Raw genomic sequence first — 19569 nt, 5'->3', positions numbered from 1 at the left:
ATATTTGTGTCCAACCATCAACACATTCTTCTTGGAAAAAGCATGGCATGCTCCTTACACATGGCATCAGACAGGTCTATTTCAAAGAAACCTGTATACATTAAAAAAAAATGAATCTAGTACCAGAACAGGTGGCCTTAAGAGTAATTAAAATGAGAGCAGATGGTACTAACAGAGTAAATGAAAAACAGGGATAAAACAATAAAGGCAGATTTCCTTTGGAACAAAATTACTGCTTGGGTTCCAATTCCCTGCTAGCAGCTGGCTGCTAACAGGCAGAAACACGGTACCTAACAGCGAGCAGGTGCTTGGGAGGGCACTGGCCACATTCAGAGTTGTCTAAGAGGCAGCTCCTATATCTCCTGTTTCCAGACCACTGAGGGAATAAAAACAAAACAAATGGTTGCTTCTAAATGTGACAAATCATCTTTCCTTTTATGAGAAAGAGCTCTTTGGACCTTTTCCTGTATGAAATTCCACGTTTCTTTCTTTTCTGTTGTCATATTTTACTGACACGCACTGTGACGTCAGGAGACCAGGACTCATTTTTATATTCAATTGGTTTGTATTTCTCTTTTAATTAAAAAAGCGTACTGCATGTCATGGTTAATATTTAGAAACCATGCTAGATTAAACCTCTTTTAATACAAGTGTTGGGTGTCTTTACTTATTTTAAGATCTGGTTTTACTGCCTTGCCTCCGGCCAGCGAGAGTAACGGTGTTTCAAGAAACTCCGTCAGGCAGGAGGCTGTGTGCTGGGGAAGCAGACAAGAGCACAGAGCCAGCACTGGAGACCAATCGCTCATGTTGACACGTCTTGCAAGGAGAAACTTCATCTTTAGCGCATAAGCATGAAAGAATTTAACTAAGGATTAGCTGCAGTGTATTTAGTACACATGGGAGACACAGTGCTCTTACATGGCAACTAATAAAGTTGTAAACAACAATCCCCTTTGGGTTTACCCTTCACAGACGTGTTATAGCCTAAAATCTGCTAAGGTTTTCTAGTTATTTTTTCACATTGAAATACTCCTAAAATCAACAGAAGAGGCAAACAAAATTGCTCATTAGTTGCTTCAGGACTACTTTAGCAGGCATGCAGTGAATTACCTGTCCAGAGAATTTTGGTTTTAACATTCAAGTAGTTGATTTCATTTACTTCTAAGCAGGCTCTCCTGCTTTTTCTCCTAGCATCAAACACTGGTGTAATATTCAAGCCATTTATTTAAAAAGATCTGTTCCCATGACACAAATAAAATACAGTTCTGTATTTTATGAATATAATTTCAGAATTCAATTAATGAAAGGAGAATTCAATTAAAAATAATTACTTTAAAGCAAATTCTGATTTGAGTGGGGGCCTGACTCTGTCTTTTGTTCATCTCCTGCCACTAATACTGCACTAAGCTCAGAGTCTGGTGTAGGGCAGAGGAAAAGTCTGCTTGGTTTTTTGGCTTTTATGTTTGTTTTTCCTCAACTGACAAGATCAAAATAGCAGGAGCACTGGTTTCTCTGCCATCAGGATTCATGACACAAGCATAACACTACACCTGCAGCATGGAGGCCTTACTGGAGTTCTTATTTTGGGGTACCAGCAGGGTCATAATCAAACACCTCTTTTTGGTCATAATATATTCTTGTTCCAAAGAGGAGCCATTCCCAAAACTCATAAACGCTAATAGACGCCTTCATCACAACTAGAGCACAACTATTCTCATTTTGAGTTCCTGTGCTTGTTGAACAGCACTCAGCAGCAGCGATGAGAGTTTCCAATACCAAGCATGGAACAAATTATGCAGAAACAATGCAAGAGGTCTTATGATCTAAATACTGTGAATCAAAGCCACTAACAGAAAGGAAAAATGATCAGCTGGCTTCACAGACAAATGACTTCATACAGCTGTCACCCTGTTTGAAGGTCTCCCACCTTCTCCTATCAAAAAGCTTTTATACTCATCTGTGGAAGATTTGTTCAGTCTTGTGCAGTGATTTTGGACAGGTGATGTTAAGGAATTCAAAAGACCTTTCCAAGCAGCCTTTTTAGATTCTGACTGAAATGAGAGGCTCGGCTGCCCTTTTAACACTCTGTCCATTACTCCACTTAATTTTGCTTTTCACCTGATACCGTTCAAAGATCTGGAAGTCTTAAATTTCCAACTGACAAAGTAATCTCCACAACATTAAGTGAAAAGTAGTGTATCTCGGCATGCTATTTGAGAAGAATGTTTCCACCAGCCTGGTGGGTTGGAAAGCAGAAGACAATTTAATGCTCTACATAGCAAGTAGATTTTTTCATTCTTACACTTCTGGTAAGCGCTCATTGTGCAAATTTCTAAGCCTGCATTTTATAGCTCCATCTTCTCCTGCTAGGAGACCAGCATCTGGTACCAGTAAGTGAGCATATACTTGAAACCAACCACTAACAGTGCATGTTTCTGACACCTGCACTTCTTAAATGCATAAATAAATGAGAACAACATAATATATTGCTACTAGGCCAGGCTAAATCTCATAGCAGGCAGCTTGTAATCAACCTCATCAGAGGTTAGAAATAATAAAATTAAGTGGCTTCATTCCAAAGACCAGGACACAAACTGCCCCTGAGGAGCAATATACTTACCACCATGCATATGTAAAAATACAAAAAGCAGCTCCACCTAGCCATCCCTTAATCTTTTTTTGAGCATGGAGACAGAGAGACAATACATCAAGGAAGCAGAAGAAATTTAGACAAGCACTGAGAATATAAATCTTATTACAAGATACTTGAGACACCTATTTGCATGGAATATTGGTTTACAAGTCAGAATAGAGACAACATCTCTTGGTTTTCTTCCAGATAAACAGGGCTGCACCAAAAAAACCACACTGCAACACAGATTCCTCCTTCTGAATGTTTTGTAAAACTTCTAGGTCAGAAGGTAAAACAATGCAACCCAGAAAATTTAAATGTAATTTTTTTTTTAAAAAAAATATTTTTTAAGAAAAACCCTCAATTTTTCAATCTATTTCCTCAAAAAAGAAAACAGCAATTCCAATGTAATTTTGGCCAGGTAATACTTGTGCTTTGATTTTATTTATTTTGGATATTGTCCATCACATTTCGTTAGCCTGATCCATTAAATAGGAAATCAATTATAGTCTTCCCAGGAGACTGAAGGAAGATTCAGTATTTAAGTTAGGCAGAATAAACTTTTTTTTTTTTTTTAATTCGACAGCTAACAAAGCTTCTCTTGACCAAGGAATACCACGGACAACAACCGCAGCAGCAACATGGCATTAAGTCCAGCACTTTAACTCTTTGTTTTCTTAAACAGCATCATCACATTAAGGCCTGATCTCTAAGCAGGTCCAATGGATGCAACACCACAACTGATGGAAGAGTCCTACTGCTGCTGACAGCCCCACACAGGCAAAATGAACTGGCCCACCTTGTAGCAGAAAAGCTGTACAAGCACATGACTCTCCTTAGGGAATCCTTCTGTAAAAGCTCAGTTGTACCCACCCCCTCTGTCCACCTCCCCAGTCAGTATTTTAAGAGCATCATCCATATTTCCAAATCTTTCCACAACACTCCTTCAACCATCTGTGCGCTTCTGCAGTTCTTACCCTACTAACTCTGTGCTTTCATCTCGCACCTAAAGCGCCTGGACTCCAAAAATCCCAACTGCATCAAGGCAGGACTTGCAACCTACAGTCCATGACGTGGCAGAGTATTATCCACTCACTCTGGCATTTCAGCCCCCAAAACACCTTTTCAGTCCAGAACGTGAAGCTGCAAACCACAGATACAGCATTTTGGCCCATTACGGTGTACCAGATGGAGAGACTTCCACAAGAGCAATCCCACCACAACCACTCTAGCAATAAAGCAGTCCGTGTGCTTTCTGCTACATATAATCTCTCATCAAGGACTGCTTATACACAGTTTTTCATTAACTCCTGCATTTATGAAGTTTGTCTTGTCAGAGACATAGTCACAAAAAACCCCCCACCCCTCAGAGTTGGTTTGTCTGATATTTAATCCCTATGCCATTGTCTTGCATAGGTAGTGCATTTAGCAACTGCACTTACTGAATTATCAACTATTCAACCATGACATTTGCTATACTGAGTTTGTTTATATGTTGCTTTTACAGATGAGGACAATGTTTTAGTATTTTAATAAGTCCATTTATTAAACAGGAAGGCCTTCACAAATGATTCCATACTATATTGATCAAGATAAGTGTTAGAAAACTACCATTTTCCCTACATACAAAAATACAGACTTTTACCACTATGAAGACATGATCAGAAGAGTACCATGAAAATCCGTAGAGCTCAAATCTTCAAATATCGGAAAGAAAGAGACAGAAAGGCAACTAAATTAAAAAAAAAAAATTTACAAAAACTATCGTGCCCATATACAAAAGACTGGAAAAGCAAAATGACATTTAAAACTGATAAATACACCATTTAAATTATGCTATAACAGTATGGATTTTAAAAACAAGACTGCTTTCCGTATTGCAAGACATTACAGTTCTTCAGCTTGTTTTTTGTTTAGCATGAACACCGACAGAAAAGAAGCACACAACATACTGAAAAATTACTACTGGTGTAAGAACAAGTTGGGGGTTACATTTTCTTGTAGAGTTACCTTGCCTTTGAAATTGGTCAAGCATTAACAGCACAACTCGCATACAGAGCTGGAAGATGCTACACTTACACCTGTAAGTTACACCTGTCAACACTGAGAAGACTGTGACCACAGCTGGTAGGTACGGCTACGGAAAACATCTATTCTATCAGCTGGCCTTGTGTGCAGTGCGACAAATTCAAGAACACTTACGAAAATAATGTGAAATTGCTTCAAGGCTGTAAATTGTCTCTATATGAACATTTGCTAATTTGTAATGTTCTTCAAATCCTCAATCAGGATTTGGTGATAAATGGGTACCTGATCTGCAGTCCCCTATGTCAATGGGGAATTTTGCCTGAGTAAGGACAACAGTCAGGTTCTGCATTCACACAGAGTATGTTTGCAAGATTTTCCTTGGCAAAACACGACAAATTTTCTTAGTTCAAAAGCAAAATACCAAGGGTATTACACAGCAGACTTGTGCTCATATGATAAAAGGAAAAGTGCATCCCCTTTGCGCAGCCCAAGATGGAATTCTAACCCACTATTTCAACTAATACCTCTGAGCTGTTCACAATTACAAATCTGTCAGCACAGGACTTATACCCCCGAAGGATAAAGTCTTTCAGTCAGGCCTGGATGCTCCTTCCTCGGACTCCATCAATCACAAGTTATAAGCTAGAACCGGAATGTTTATATTATGCCTGCCATGTTTTTCTACAGGACCCAGAATCAGCACCGAGGATACAGATGTCCCACACTGAGCATCTCTTGACACAAGTCTCAAGGAAAGAAACTTGGAGTGCCTTCTAGCTCACGTCAGCAATGTGCTTTATCTCCATCTTTCAGGTAGCAGCTGAAGGCAGAGCAGGGCAAAAGTGATACAATCTTTTGATTTGCCACGAGATCAGATTTACCATTTAGTGCACAAAGGGAAGTCAATGACTGCAGTAGCCATGTAACTGGTGTTACTGGAAACAAAGCACAGTGAAGCCAGAGATGCGTTAGTGACTCATATTACAAAAATAGTGTTTACAGGTTTAATAAATGTACATCTCTATTTTTGTGAATGACAAGTGTTACCACACATGGAAGGCACCCTAGGTGAAGCAGTTTTTCGGTATTTGTTTACAATTCTGTGAAAAGACATACAAAGTGTCCACTTTCAAATCAAAATTGAGCATTATAATGAGAAATAAATACATACTTTACTATTTTATTGTGGGTTCCTGAACCCTTACAAACTTCAACATATACATATAGTTTCAAAATTACACTAACACAGAAAAGAGTAAGTCTAGACAGATATAATGATTAGCTACGTCATTCGTTATATTATGTCATAAATGTTGTGTCTTAAGCATAGAAATAATTTTAAAATGCAATAAATTGGCCGCAATATATAAATCAAAAATCTTCTTACTCCAGAACTGTGATGTATGAGTTAAAGCTGGATGAACTGTAGTGCTAAGATACACTCTCCCTCCACAATATCCAACAAGTAGAAACCGGTAAACATTCAAGACTAAAGTATAAACAGTAGAAAAATGAAGGTAGCAACTGTTACAATAAAAGGGTGCTAGCCAGAATCACTTTAACCTGTAGACAACAGGATAAATGTAACATTACTAAAAATATTTAGACAATAATACTTTTGGGATTAAAAGGTTTCCAAAAGTGATAAATCAGCCTAGTTGAGAGGGTATTTTCTTTCAAACACATGAAGGTTTTAATTAAATATATCTATTGAGACATCTGTCCAAAGCAAAACAAATACAATACCCTGAAATTTCCCATTTTCTAGACAACAGTCCATGACAGTCAGAAGAGCCAGATGGTCATATTTCATTCTGTTACTCACATCCAGTTGTTATTAAAATAGCTGTAGGGACCAGCCCCAAAGAAAGAGTAAGAAAAAACCCAGATACTCTGTTAATACAATCTGGCTATTGCTTTTTTAAATGCTCTTATGTCCTCATTCTGAATTCATGAAGATAGCTTCCATATATGCTAACTGGCTTTTTAAAATTTTACCCACCTAGTCCATGGTATACAGATAAAACCTTCATAGTAAACACAAAGCTCTATGTTATAAATATGTCAATCAAGGTAACTATGTATATTGTATATAAAATTAAATATCTTCTGTTTGCCAAGTATAATTTAAAAAGGAATATCTGTGGCTAGTTATAAAAAAATATTTATTAACCCATAGAGATTAAAAGGCAATTTCACTAACTCATCCATCCAGTACATCCAAAAGAGTGGCACTGGGATTCTGGATAGGTAACTTTATCTAATCACATTCTCATGATAAATAGACAACTTTCATTTCTGGGCATATATAAGAACACTTCTGAAAGCTGCATATCCCAAAAGAAAATTAGATTGTGTTGTATACTCTAAATTAAAGGCTATCATAAATCACAGTGTAAGCAATTTTTTTAAAGATTATTTTTAGAATACAAATGGTAAAATTACAGACAGCTTTAAAAAAAAGACAATGCAAAAATAAGACCAAAACAACAAAGAAACCCTTTCAGGTTGGACAGCACCACTCTGCACTGTCAAGCAGTTCTATCCAGGTGGCCAAGTGGCTAACAGGGAAAACAATGTACCAGGAAAACTCTGAAGTGGCATTCAAAGATTTCCTGAGTATCTATATAAACTCATTTTTAACCAACTCCCTCTGTTAAAGAGAGGAATATAGCATAATTTCTATAAAGTATTTTCAAACATTCTGCTGGGTTTTGTACCTATTTCAGTTTCATTTTTAAATTTTTATTTTGTTGCCACTAAAATTCATACACATGACATCTCTAACTGCACAGTCTTTTTGAGCTTCGTTTGCCCTCCAACCAATCCATTATTTTATGCTATAAACAAGAACCAAGTATGCAATTTTCAGAAATTCTACATGACGGCTTTACTCCTTTCAGTGGGACTGAGGAGAAATTAGTCTAAAATTATCCTTTCTTGTAGACCCACATAGCCATTCTGATGCAATCCTCTACGTCCCACAGGACTCTGTGAACCAACTACTACACTTCAGCTGAGCAGAAGTTACCAATTTGTCAACATACCTCAGGTTTCAACATGCATCATTAACAACATTGATGTAGAATCTCTCCAACTGCATTACGCAGCCAGCATGGCCCCCCGAGTTAGGAACACAGAAACACTTCTACACCTGCTTTTACTACTGATTCAAGGTGTCTCTCTCTCCTGTGCTATGAAGTGCAGAAGCAATCTTCCCTTCTGCAGTTGGGGGTTATTAATGTTCACATATAATTTTGAAATCACTGGATCATTAAGCATCAAGTTTGAGTTTCTCTCTTCTTCTCACCCTTTATCACATCTCAAATTCATGATCAGATTGTGCCTGCCTTTATTTATCCTAAACAGCTGCTGAAGGTATTTTGCTCCAGAGCTTTCAGTGTAAGACCTGTTCTTTATGCTCCGATTTTTATGTACAAAGTTGTTCAGTATCTCATCTCAGTAGGAGAGGGGATATTATTTTCTACATTATTTGAATTGCTATAAAGTTTGGGGCTTTTAAAATTATGCCCTAAAAACATTACTCTGTTTATTTTGGGTTGCTGGGTTCAGTTTTGGTTTGGTTTTGTGGATTTTTTGGTTGGTTGGTTTATTGGGTTTTTTTCCACAAAAGAGAACAAGTAGGAATGTTTACAAAGTTGTCATGAGACAAGAAAATAACATATAGAACAAGGACTAAGGAAGAGGGGCGGGGGAAGGGTTTGTTAATAAACCACGTATTAGATAAGTATTTGCTGTGCCTGCACATCCCCAGAATAGCACAAAGGCAACAAATATCAAATTTGTTTATGGACCTTAAAGTTCATGGAAAGCTAGTGGTTAATTCACTTATAACAGTCTGCATGCAGCTTGTGGCAGATCAATTCTCCTGCTGTGTTCCATAGCACTTTTAAGAACCAGTAAGTCTGCTGTGTTAGGAAGGGGCAATCATCATATGGTACAAAATAAAACACAGGGAAACATAAAAAAAAAAAAAGGCAAAATAGCATTATCTTAGGGATGATTGGATACTTTTCCCAGTTTTCCCCTCTTTCTACAATCAACATGAAATAAACCCAGACAAAATTACAGACTGTGTCATGAGCTGCGCAGTGAAACACGTGACAAAGCCTATGAAGAAGCACCCCACGTCATTGATTTTATTTAAATTCACACATAAGAGATCTTATAAGCAAAAGATGAGAAGCTGCTTCCAAGGCACAGCTTGTTACTGATGCCATGCTTCTGAATACAAAGCCCACGATGAATAGCACAGACTAAAATATAGGCATCAAACCTCTGGAGTTAGTACCTTGTCTCTAAAAAAGGGCAGAGGTAGATTAATCTCTAATCCTCTCAACCTCTATGCACATGGCTCCTACCAGAAAGCTGTCACAGAAGCACATGCAGCATGCCAACTAGCTTCCAAAGTCCTAGGGGAAAGAATAAAGTTTCCCCATGGCACATCCAGCCCAAACACCATAAGCTTTCATATAAGGGGAGAGTACCATACTTAAGCAAAAGGGCATTTTACGCAGTATTCTGTCTTCCTTATATTGAAGCGGACACCATACAGATCAATGAAGAAGGTTTAACACAAATTAAATATTAAAATGTAAAATAGATGAGGCATGAATATACGAAATGAAAGGAACAAGTGGAGAGTAAGAAGGACTCAACTTTACCAAGAAGCGAGAAAACTGTCAAATCTGTTCTTAATTATGGTTTCAGAAACTTCTATTCCAGGCAATTTGCACACCATTACAAGAATGTATGATCAACTAAGGCTGACAAAACTGAGCATACATAGCATTAAAAGGAAAACAGATTCTTACAACACTATACAATAGTTATGCTGTTGCTCCAATTGTATCTTATGCTTTAATTAATCTTTTGATGTCTGTACATAGGTTGCAAAATTTACTGTCAGTTCTACGTGCAGTAATACATGGAGATTGCATATCCGAGGGCTTAGATTAACGAAAGAGGACTAATCAGAACGATTCGTTTCAAGCATCCCACTCCTACAAGGTTCAATGTTTAGCTTTAATTTAGTTTGATTTACAGTGGGTTTTGAGTCCCTTTATGAAGCTAAACAGCACTCTTAAGGACTACAAGAAATTATCCTTATATGCTGAGTAATTGCAAGCAAGACTAACTGGCTGGGAGAAACAATTTGATGTCACTTTTCTAAGCAAATTAAAAAAAAAATAAACTTTCTACCCTATTCTCTTCCTTCAGAGCTTTTTTTATGACAACTGCAGTTTGGATAACAGTCTTAAAATATTACCACCTCTTCAATACAACGTATATTAAGTGTGTGTGTGTGCATGTGTGTGAGAATCAACCATGTATATATCATATGATGTTAATGCTTCAAGTTTAGTTGTCTCTCACAGCTACTTTATTTCCCTTCTAAATTATCCACATAGTAAATAATGTCTCTGTAGAGTAATAAATGCTTAACTTAGATTTTTCGAAAGTATATACTGTACAATACTAAAATCATATTTGGTCCCCAAAACAAGGACATTACAAATTTAAATTTGTTTTTTCTGTATTACAAAGTGTATCAGATTTTTTTAAATTAATAGTCTTTTTGAATTCTATCCTGAAAGCTGTGCTAAGCTCAAGTCATGATGTAATTAATAAATAATGACATACTCTTCTCAGCTCAAGAAAACTTATTTCACATGTAAAAGCACTCAAGGTCCTTCAGGTATGGTATAGTACATGAAGTATTACACTGTATTAGAAGTATTACTGTATCATTCTGCATTTGTCATTCCAGCTAAAAGATAACAAGAGCTTTTCATGATCTCACTCTGGAAGAAGCTTGCTGAAGTTATCCTTTTTCTAGGTAAGGAAAGGTGTGAGGACTTGAAAGATACCAAATTCATAAACTTACAAGACCTCCCACACTGCTGAAAAACCAGAATCAGCACAGGGAGTACAGGAGAGGATCAGGGGGGCATTCTCTTACGTACACACCATTTCAGTCCTTGTCACTAACCAGCAAACAGGACACACTCCTAATGAAAAGCCTTTGCTATGCATCACCTAACTTCTGATTCTTGATTTCAGATAAGAGTTCCACTCTAAAAGCATGAATCTTTGAGGACAATATTCTGTATCTGAGGAGGAGGGTTGGGGCTTTTTTTGTGTGTTTGGGGGTTTTTTGGGGTTTACTTATTTTTTACCATCTTTATACAAACTGCTTTAGTGCCAGTTTACAATTCCAGTCTAGGTATGCTTGTGCTACTTTTTAAAAGGTTCTTTTAATAATTGACATTATCAACAAACTCTCCTCGCAAATTTTGCAAATACTAGGCAGAGTGCTGAAAAACAGCAGGGCTGTAACAACTGTACGGGCAATAACAAACTTCGTTATTTCACACTGAACATGGAGCTGTCATTTACTCTTCAGGAAATGCACAGTAATCCTGGCAAGACACCACCTCAATAAAATGTCCAAATCCAACACTAGAGGTTGGCTTATACGGTTCCATCTTCTTTTAAACTGGTGTTCCCTCTGGCATTAACTTTCAATGAAACACAATAAAATGTTACTAAACCAGTAATGGTTTACCAGTTACTAAAGAAAATGCAAATTTTCTTTAACCTCATTAGTAACTCTTTGTGAATTTTAATCTCCATCTTAGCCAAGGTGAAATGCACTGTAGACACCAGTAAATTGTAAATGAAAAGACATCAGTTTTGTCATCAGTTTCTCACACATCAAAATAATTCCTGTTGCTCGATTCAAACATTGCAGCATTAGGACCACACCTGTCACTAACCCAGTTCCCTCCAGTATGAAAAAAGCCTAGGCACTTCTATTGATCTTCTGTTTGGTATAACCTGTTTTTCATGTTTAAAAGTGACCTATCTACAATGTATTGCCATTTGTTCTGAAGACACCGGTTAACTGCATTCATCCGCTTAAGAGTACAGCTAAGAAGAACACAATGCAAAAAGTGTTCAAGTCAAATGTGAGATTAATTCAGGCATACATGGCATACAGTTTGCTAACTTCAAAGATTTCATCAACTTGCAGCAGAAAGAAATTAATCTCTAGGGATCTTCTCCCCCATACATTTCCTTAATGTAACATGCAGGCATGCATATGCCAAATAATGGATTACATCAGATTAAAAACACCAATCAAAAAAATCAGAAAAATATCAAGGGACATCTTCCTAATAACATTATGATACTGTCTAACTGATTACTGCAGAATTTGAGCTTTGAGTAAATGGCCTTCTCTTCACTGGAAGTACAATTAAAATAAGAAAACTTCGTCTAGGTAAAACTATCTCTAAACAAATCAATACAACCATATTATCCTCCAATTATCTAAACTCATTTTCCAAAGAAATATTAGGGGAAAAAAAATTGCAGAAACACCCAATAAAAAGAAAATTTTAGAAAATGTTTTACCTAGTACCAACAGTTTTAATTTGAGGAGAAACAACCAACCTTCCAAAACCAAAAATATTTATCTTACATGAATCACAATATTGCAAACTTAGAAACACTTTAGAAGCACATCATGATTTTTTGCTAGTTTTTGCTTAACTTAGGCTTCTCAGAAAGGTTGAACCTTAAAAAAAAAAGAAGCAGCAAGTCATGACTGGAATGCAAGTCTATTGGACGACACCCCCTTCTTTCTCTACCGTGCCCCTCAATCCCCTTTTCTCCACCCTGCCTCCCAAGCATATTTATTTTCCCATTTTAGAATGAAAAACAGAATGCATCCCAACATTACCAAAAAACCACATGCTTGCACTTGATGCATTATGGTGACCAGTCAGTAAACATGCTAACTTTGCACACAACAGATCTGGCCAAGGTCATGCATGAACTGAATACGGCAATTTCAGAGTAACCCATAGGGTAACTACCTCAACGCTATATCCATCAAATAAAAAAATGTGAAATGGTTGTCCATTTCAGCTACATAAGTGCACTAACAGCAAAACTGCAGGAGATCTTGCAGATGAGAACTGAGCTGCACTGCCAAGGCTGCGTGAGGATGGATACAGAAACTTTGTTGGACACGATACATGGCTAAAGTTATTGCTATTTGTCCTCACTTTGCGTGTATTAAATTTACTTTTGGTGGATTTCTTTCCTATATTAACCAACCAATGTAGTGGTGGTCTTAGTGTCTATGACAGACAAAGAAACAGTGGCAGAACATGTATATTCAGAGCTTGCACTTGGGAGAAGGAAGGAAAGTTTGTGCAGTTAATCCAAAACAATAACATACTTCAAAACATATATATATTATATATTATATAAACTATATAATATATGTGTATATATATGTGAACATCTTAAACAGATCTTGCTTTTGAATGACCAACAGCTACTGCCTTCACGACAACAGCTTCTGACTCAATGCATCTCTGCACATACACAGGGCTGGGCATTCTTTGCCACCATCTGATCTTCCTTTTCTTCCTTAAATAAAGAAAAAACCCTTTATTCCATGAGGGACTTAAGCACTTCTTTTCCCTTTGCAGTCCCATTTGAATGTCGCTTTCATGCATCCAGACGCTGAATCTCAGGGCGATGGTCTACTTCTCTGGATTCTGTCCGAGCACGTATGTAATCACTGGTCTGTCGACTATTTTGTTGTCTGCTGTTCATTCGCCACTTTTTAATAGCTAAATATGTGTTCACAGCATACACTGCCATTGCCAAGAAACCAAATATCTACAAGAAGTAGAAAGAATTGTCAAAGACAATTTTTGAAAACAAGAACAACAGTAGTTTCACAACAAATTCCTCAGAAGCTTAGTTTTCTACTTTATTTGCACTGACATATCATCATGGCCCGTCAAATTGATGTTTTTCTTCTTCAATGACCTAGAGAACCTGCAAAAGTGACTAAGATAAATGATCCCGGCAAACAAAGTTCTCTGTCTGCAAACATGACAGTTAAATCCTGCAATGTAACTTCAATGGAAGAACCTCTTGTAAAGAGGAATACAGCTCTTCATCCATCAGTTCATTCCTCAGGACGCCCATAACAGTGAATGAATGACAAGAGAACAGATGATCAGTCCAGACCATCAGCCTGGAGAAGGACCTAATCTGCAGTTCTTCCTGTATGCTTCTGCAGAACTGTTGTATGATTTTCAATGTCCAGGTTTGAAAGAAAAAAGAAAAAAAAGTTCCAACTCAAGCACAAAATCAATTTGCTTGACCTCACTGTTCTAGATTTAAAATCTTGAAGTACTACTACACTCACTCCACAGAATAAAAATTATCTGTAATGAGCAAGAAGAATTCAGCAAATTATGTGTAAGCAGCTCCAACTTCTTGTGAATTTTTGGCTCTATCTTTTCTGTAGGCTTGCAATATAGAGCAGTATCATCTAAGTTAGCTACAGAGAAAGAAGCAAGGCAAGTTCAACTCTTAAGAGTGTTCTCTGCAAGCCATTTTTCCGTTTGTTTTTGCCTCAAGCCTTAAGACAAACAACTCTAAGGACATCCATACTTTTAAAATCAGAATTAGCTTATAGCCAGCTGTAAAATCAGAAGAAAATGGTGATGGCAAAGGCAACAGGAGTATTCAATGAACACAAGAGAAAAGTTATTATTAGTTTTAATAGAAGATAAGAGTCATAGATAAAGAAGTTCAAATTCTTACCACAGCAGCAATTTCTGCTCCAGTTTTATGGTTTAAAGCAGCAAGTACTACAGAGGCAATGAAAAAGAAGAAAGTGCTGAGTCCAGTGTTGACCAGATCCTAAAAAAATAAATTCATTAGCATTACTAAACAATGATTCTTTGCTTGCTTTTAAGTGATGAAACAGAAGAAGGTTAGAACAAGAACTATAGCAATACTTTCCCACTTTCTATACAGTTTATCACTCAGACAAAAGATTATTACACAAAAGTTTATCGCTTACACAAAAGATTATTATACAGGAAACTTAGCATGTGTGCGCATTAGTCTGTCAACCAAAGTCAAACAGCACGTACACATAAAGCACCAGTGCAGATTCTCGATGCATTACCTCAATTACTACTGGGTTTATTAGAAAAGTACTGTCAGCATAAACAATGAGTAAAGATGTTCTACCTCAGCCGATGCCGAAGTAACCTGAATATCACTTTAGCACTCCAGGAACCTCTTATTGCCTTTCACATCACAACAGTGCTCCATGCACTGCCCAGGAAAGAGTAATGAATTTTTCTACAAATTCTTTAAGGCCTTCATTGTAGAAAACTACACACCCTATGCTATTTCTATAAATAACAGCTGCCTGTATTGTAAGAATACACATATTTTTATGTACTTATTGCGTAAAATTGATGTTTCAAGTAGACATTTTAGAACATACGCACAGCAACACCCCAGGGGTACCTGCGTTCAGGGAAAAGTCTTGCTTTGCTCCAAGCACAGAAAAATGGCACGCAACATGCAATTCAGTTATGCTGCGTATGTCAGTGTTCAGATGATTATGCTGCCATGCCTTACATAAAGCAGGGTCATTAACATATCACTGGAACACAAGTAAGAATTCTGAATGGCAGCTATTAGCACAAAAACAATTACGTCAATACAAGACTATCTGATCAGACTTGAGGGGAAAAAAAAGTCAAAAGTTGGGACTTTGAAATAATAGAAGAAAGAAAGTGCTAGATTCATTAGGGACTGGCTGTTCAGTATGTTACTCAGGGCATCTTTAAATTTTTTTTTACAACACAGTATGTATGTACACTGCACTATATATACACTACAGAGATGTAAGACATAACAGACGATCATAACTGAACGAATAGGTGAAGTCAGGGAGCAAGGAGGGGTGTGGAGGAATCGGGGAATAGCATTTCCATACAAATCCTGAAGGAACAAGAAATCAGTGAAAGGTTAATACTATCACAGTAAAAAGTGATGGAAAGAAAACCTGCAGACAAGTTTTCTGTGCAACTTATAGTTTTGAGTTAAAGAAAAAAAAAAAAAACAACAAACAACAAAACCACTGACCATGACAACTCCCACCATTAAAAAACTCCATCACCACTCTTGTTCTACCCGTCTCTTCTTTCACACATAAACCAGGCTCAATTCCTGTTCCTGTTCCTCCACTTGCTATGAGTAGAAGTTTTTTAAATTTTACTTTACTTTTCCCCAAAGCGCATCTTGTGAAGTGCCGTAAGAAGTTAGGCTTAGAAAACTGAAGATATCTAAACTTATTCCCTGGGTATGAATCCCACGACTATGCTCCAGCTACATAGCACAAAAACTTTGGAAAGGCCATCGTCATCCAACCACCCCTAAAAACATCTGTTTTCCTAGCCATGATTGGAGAATGCTTAGAAAGTAATGTAAAAACAAAAGTTTCTGGTGCTGTGTGGTTCACAGGGAAAACTATCTATTCTAAAGGTACTGACTCAGCAACAGCTGGTTATCAAAATTAAGCGTACCTGGGGATAAATTGTATGATGTCTCACTGTTGCCTGACTCTCATCTAAAAGAGGGACCTTCCCAAGAAATCCGAGGCTTCCATTGCTCATTGCTATTTCCACTGACATGTTCAGCTTTCATGAGCCCAGTAAGACCCAAACTGTCTTGCCAAATAGTAAGGAAACAAAAGCGAATTGTGGGTCTCAAACTCCTACCATCTTTTCACCTGCCAGTGTGTAATTAGAGATACTTTTTATCTCTGTTCAAGGTTACCAAAACAGATGTCATCTAGTACTTACAGCAAACAAAATTGGGATTTTTTTTAAATCATTATTGCAGTTTTAATTACATAACTTCTTGTTTTGCAGAGATTAAGTTAAGAAATAGAGGTATTAGAAAATAAATGGCATGTCACAATTTCTCAAAGATGGAGAGAAGGATAGTTGGAGTTTTGCAGCTCCAGCTGTGCTTCTGGGGTTGCCAATAAGAGCTGTGGTTCTCATCTGCACAAACCTTTTCTCACTAGAGGGGAAGTCTCCCTATACGTGACAACAGGTACCAGACAACAGTATTCAACATTTTCATCAAGTCTCTAGAGTAAACATATGTATGTCACCAAGAATGCTGAAACTAAATACTAAGGAGAGGGCAGCTATGCTCCTAAATAATTAAAAAAAAAAAATCATTAAACCCAAGGTCAAGTTGTGTATTTTAATACCAGAGTACATTTGCCACCAACAGGAACGACCTACATGACAGAGACGAAATCCTAAAAGAAATAACTTGGAAGAACTTAGTAATTACAGTAGGTAAGCATCTCAAGATGTGATGCCATGACAAAAAAAAAAAGGGAGAAAAAGCACTTATACATTACTTTGGACATATGGACACGATAGGCGGAAGGTGTTAATCTTACCTTTGCAAGGGACACTGGAATGCTGCATCCTGTTCCGGTAGCCACATTTTTAAAAGTATGTTGAAAAATTGGACAAGGCACAGAGAAGAGCCACAGAAGTTATTTGAAAGGATGAGAAAATTTCTCACAGTATGAATCAAAGAACCTAAACTGCTTCGAATATTAAAAAGATTGAGTGTATACTTGAGGACTCCAATGTTCAAATAATAAAAAAACTGAGGTTTTAAAAGTTTAACATAGAAAAGCACAATAAAATTAATAGTACAACAAAATTAACATCTGCAAAGTTAAGACAAAAATCTATTCAAAATGAAGTAAGTTTTAATTGTAAGGGAGCCAACCATCAGAACAAACCTAATATTCCACCTTTACACTTATAATCCAGATTGTGTTTTTTCAGACACACATTTTGTACTTCCTTAGCACCATACTTAAAGACTAAGTGGATGACACATAATGCTCTATGATTTATGGGGTCAGATGTGCTTATTAATCCCACTGATCTCTGACTTTTTGAATCCGTCAGCTTGATCATCTTTCCAAAGGAGAATAGTACAAGCAAGATAGCTAGACCTATCCACAACATGACAGACATTATCATCTATCTCCATGCTATAAACTGCCTTGAAGGCTTCTTGTAAGTAGTTTGAGATACTGCAGAACATTAAATACTGCTGAAATTAGACCACTGGTGCCTTTGTCATGATTTTTCCAGGATATCAAAGACTTAAGTGCATTAGAGACTTTGTCATCGTCACTGGCATTTTTTAAATTGTATTCTTTACACAGAACATCAAGTTTGTCCTTGCAAAGAATCTAACAATTCAAATCTAAAAATTTATTCCATCTTGAGGCTCCAATTTATTCGTTTCTGCAACTCCATTTTCCCTGTTTAGGTCAAAACCTTATAATGCAATTAATAATTGATTCACATTCATACAGTAAGGCTGATTACTTAAGCTAAAACTAACACAATCTTTCGTATCCAAAGAGCTGATTGTTTGGAGCTTAAGGAGCAATGACATTTATCAATAACATTGTCATACAGCTATATAATGGTAACATCACAGATGCAAATATCAGTGGAGGTTTTTAATCCAAAATTTGGTACATACTACTTAAAGCAGAAAGATAAGAAAAGAAAAAAATACAATGGTTTTGAACTAAGTCAGAGCAGAAACAAAAGAGAATGAACTACAGGAAGAATTTGAGAAGTAAAGGACACTCCCTAAAATAATGCAGCTTTTTTCCACGTAAGAGAAAATGAATAATCGTGACAATAAAAAGAATAAACTAATTGAAAAAAGATGAGCCATTTCAAATCTGGCCATGATGTAGCTGAAGTTCTTGCTATTATATTTATAGACAAAGTAAAAACCACATCACACAGATAGAAGAATTTCTGCTGAAATTACAGCAACCTCATGAGACAGTATGCTGTGCCATAAAATACTGTACAAAGCTGCCATCCATAACAGAGAATAAAATCTATGAGCTGAATAAAATCCACTCTAGACTGCTGCCGCTCCCTTTCTCCTTTTCAAAATGATTTAAAATGAAGGACTGACTTCTGGTCACTTGCTAGTTATTTGCAAATTCAGTCACCAATGGTCCAATAGTCCAAAGGAGAGTATCCAAGGACATGTTTTTGCTACTGCCATGCCCAGCTATCTGTTCCACTCAGAAGGAGCATAAGGCAGAGGAGGCATCTGAACTTGTGGATGACGATGGGTTTATGCCAAGATAGCATTTTATACTAAAAAGGACGAGGCTTTTGTTCTGCTGATTCTGCTGTAAAGGTGGGAAACTCTAGAAAAGTGGACAGCATCCTACAATTTTCCACTTTTAAGGGTTTGGGCAGGTACGGTTCCTGGATTAATGAGGATGGAAAAGCTGAATTGGCGCTATGAATGAGAGGTCTGTTAATAGACCGGAAAACTCCCATTAAGTAACTCCTGAAGCTTCTGTTTAGTAACTTCGAAAGCTACTGTTTAGTCCTCCAGTCTGGTACATTACCAGGAGCTGGCTCTGACCCCAGAGGCATCAGTAACATCCACGTGCCTTTATCCATTGCTCTCCATGACTTTACACATGCAAACTTCTAAGACGCATTCAATCAAAATACATGCACTGCCTTACCATCCTGTCTTTCATGGTGAAGTAAGAAGCTGCACAAGTGACCAGGTACTATTTAGTGCCATATTGCAATCGTAATTTGTATGAACAAAAATATGACCTTTATACCAGTGGTTGCTTTTGTCATTTGCTTTCTGAAATTCAGAAGTTTACATTTAGATGGAGTTTAAAGTAGATAAATAAATGTAATCTGGAAAAGAAGCCTGCACATTTCATCAGCTTGACTTTGTCACAAAAGGTGACAAGAGTTAGTGACCTGATGCTGTCCAGTTTATTTTCCACAAAAAAAGAGTGCTCAAAGTAACATTTCCTTTTAGCTCTGTTTGGAGTTTGGTGGTTTATTTTTCAGTTGGTGGGGAAGGGAAGGGGAGTGCAGTTACTGATTTTTTTTTTTTTTTTTTTTTTTTTTACAACGCCCCTATTTTTTCCTCCA

General features: G+C 37.1%; 1 protein-coding gene across 1 annotated transcript in view; it reads right to left on the bottom strand.

Moving 5' to 3' along the window:
• Window positions 1-13207: 13207 nt before the first annotated feature.
• The window catches only part of CMTM4 (CKLF like MARVEL transmembrane domain containing 4), a 30464-nt gene continuing 24102 nt past the window's right edge, over window positions 13208-19569 (bottom strand). The window contains exons 3-4 of the mRNA XM_086469410.1: window positions 14321-14419; window positions 13208-13381 (exon numbers count right to left, since the gene is read on the bottom strand). Of these exons, the coding sequence (XP_086325536.1) occupies window positions 13208-13381; window positions 14321-14419 (273 nt within the window). The remainder of the gene's footprint in view (window positions 13382-14320; window positions 14420-19569) is intronic.

This window comes from Leptosomus discolor, chromosome 8 (assembly GCF_034619465.1).
Source record: "Leptosomus discolor isolate bLepDis1 chromosome 8, bLepDis1.hap2, whole genome shotgun sequence".
Classification (NCBI taxonomy): Eukaryota; Metazoa; Chordata; class Aves; order Leptosomiformes; family Leptosomidae; genus Leptosomus; species Leptosomus discolor.
This window is presented reverse-complemented; position numbering and strand designations above follow the sequence as displayed.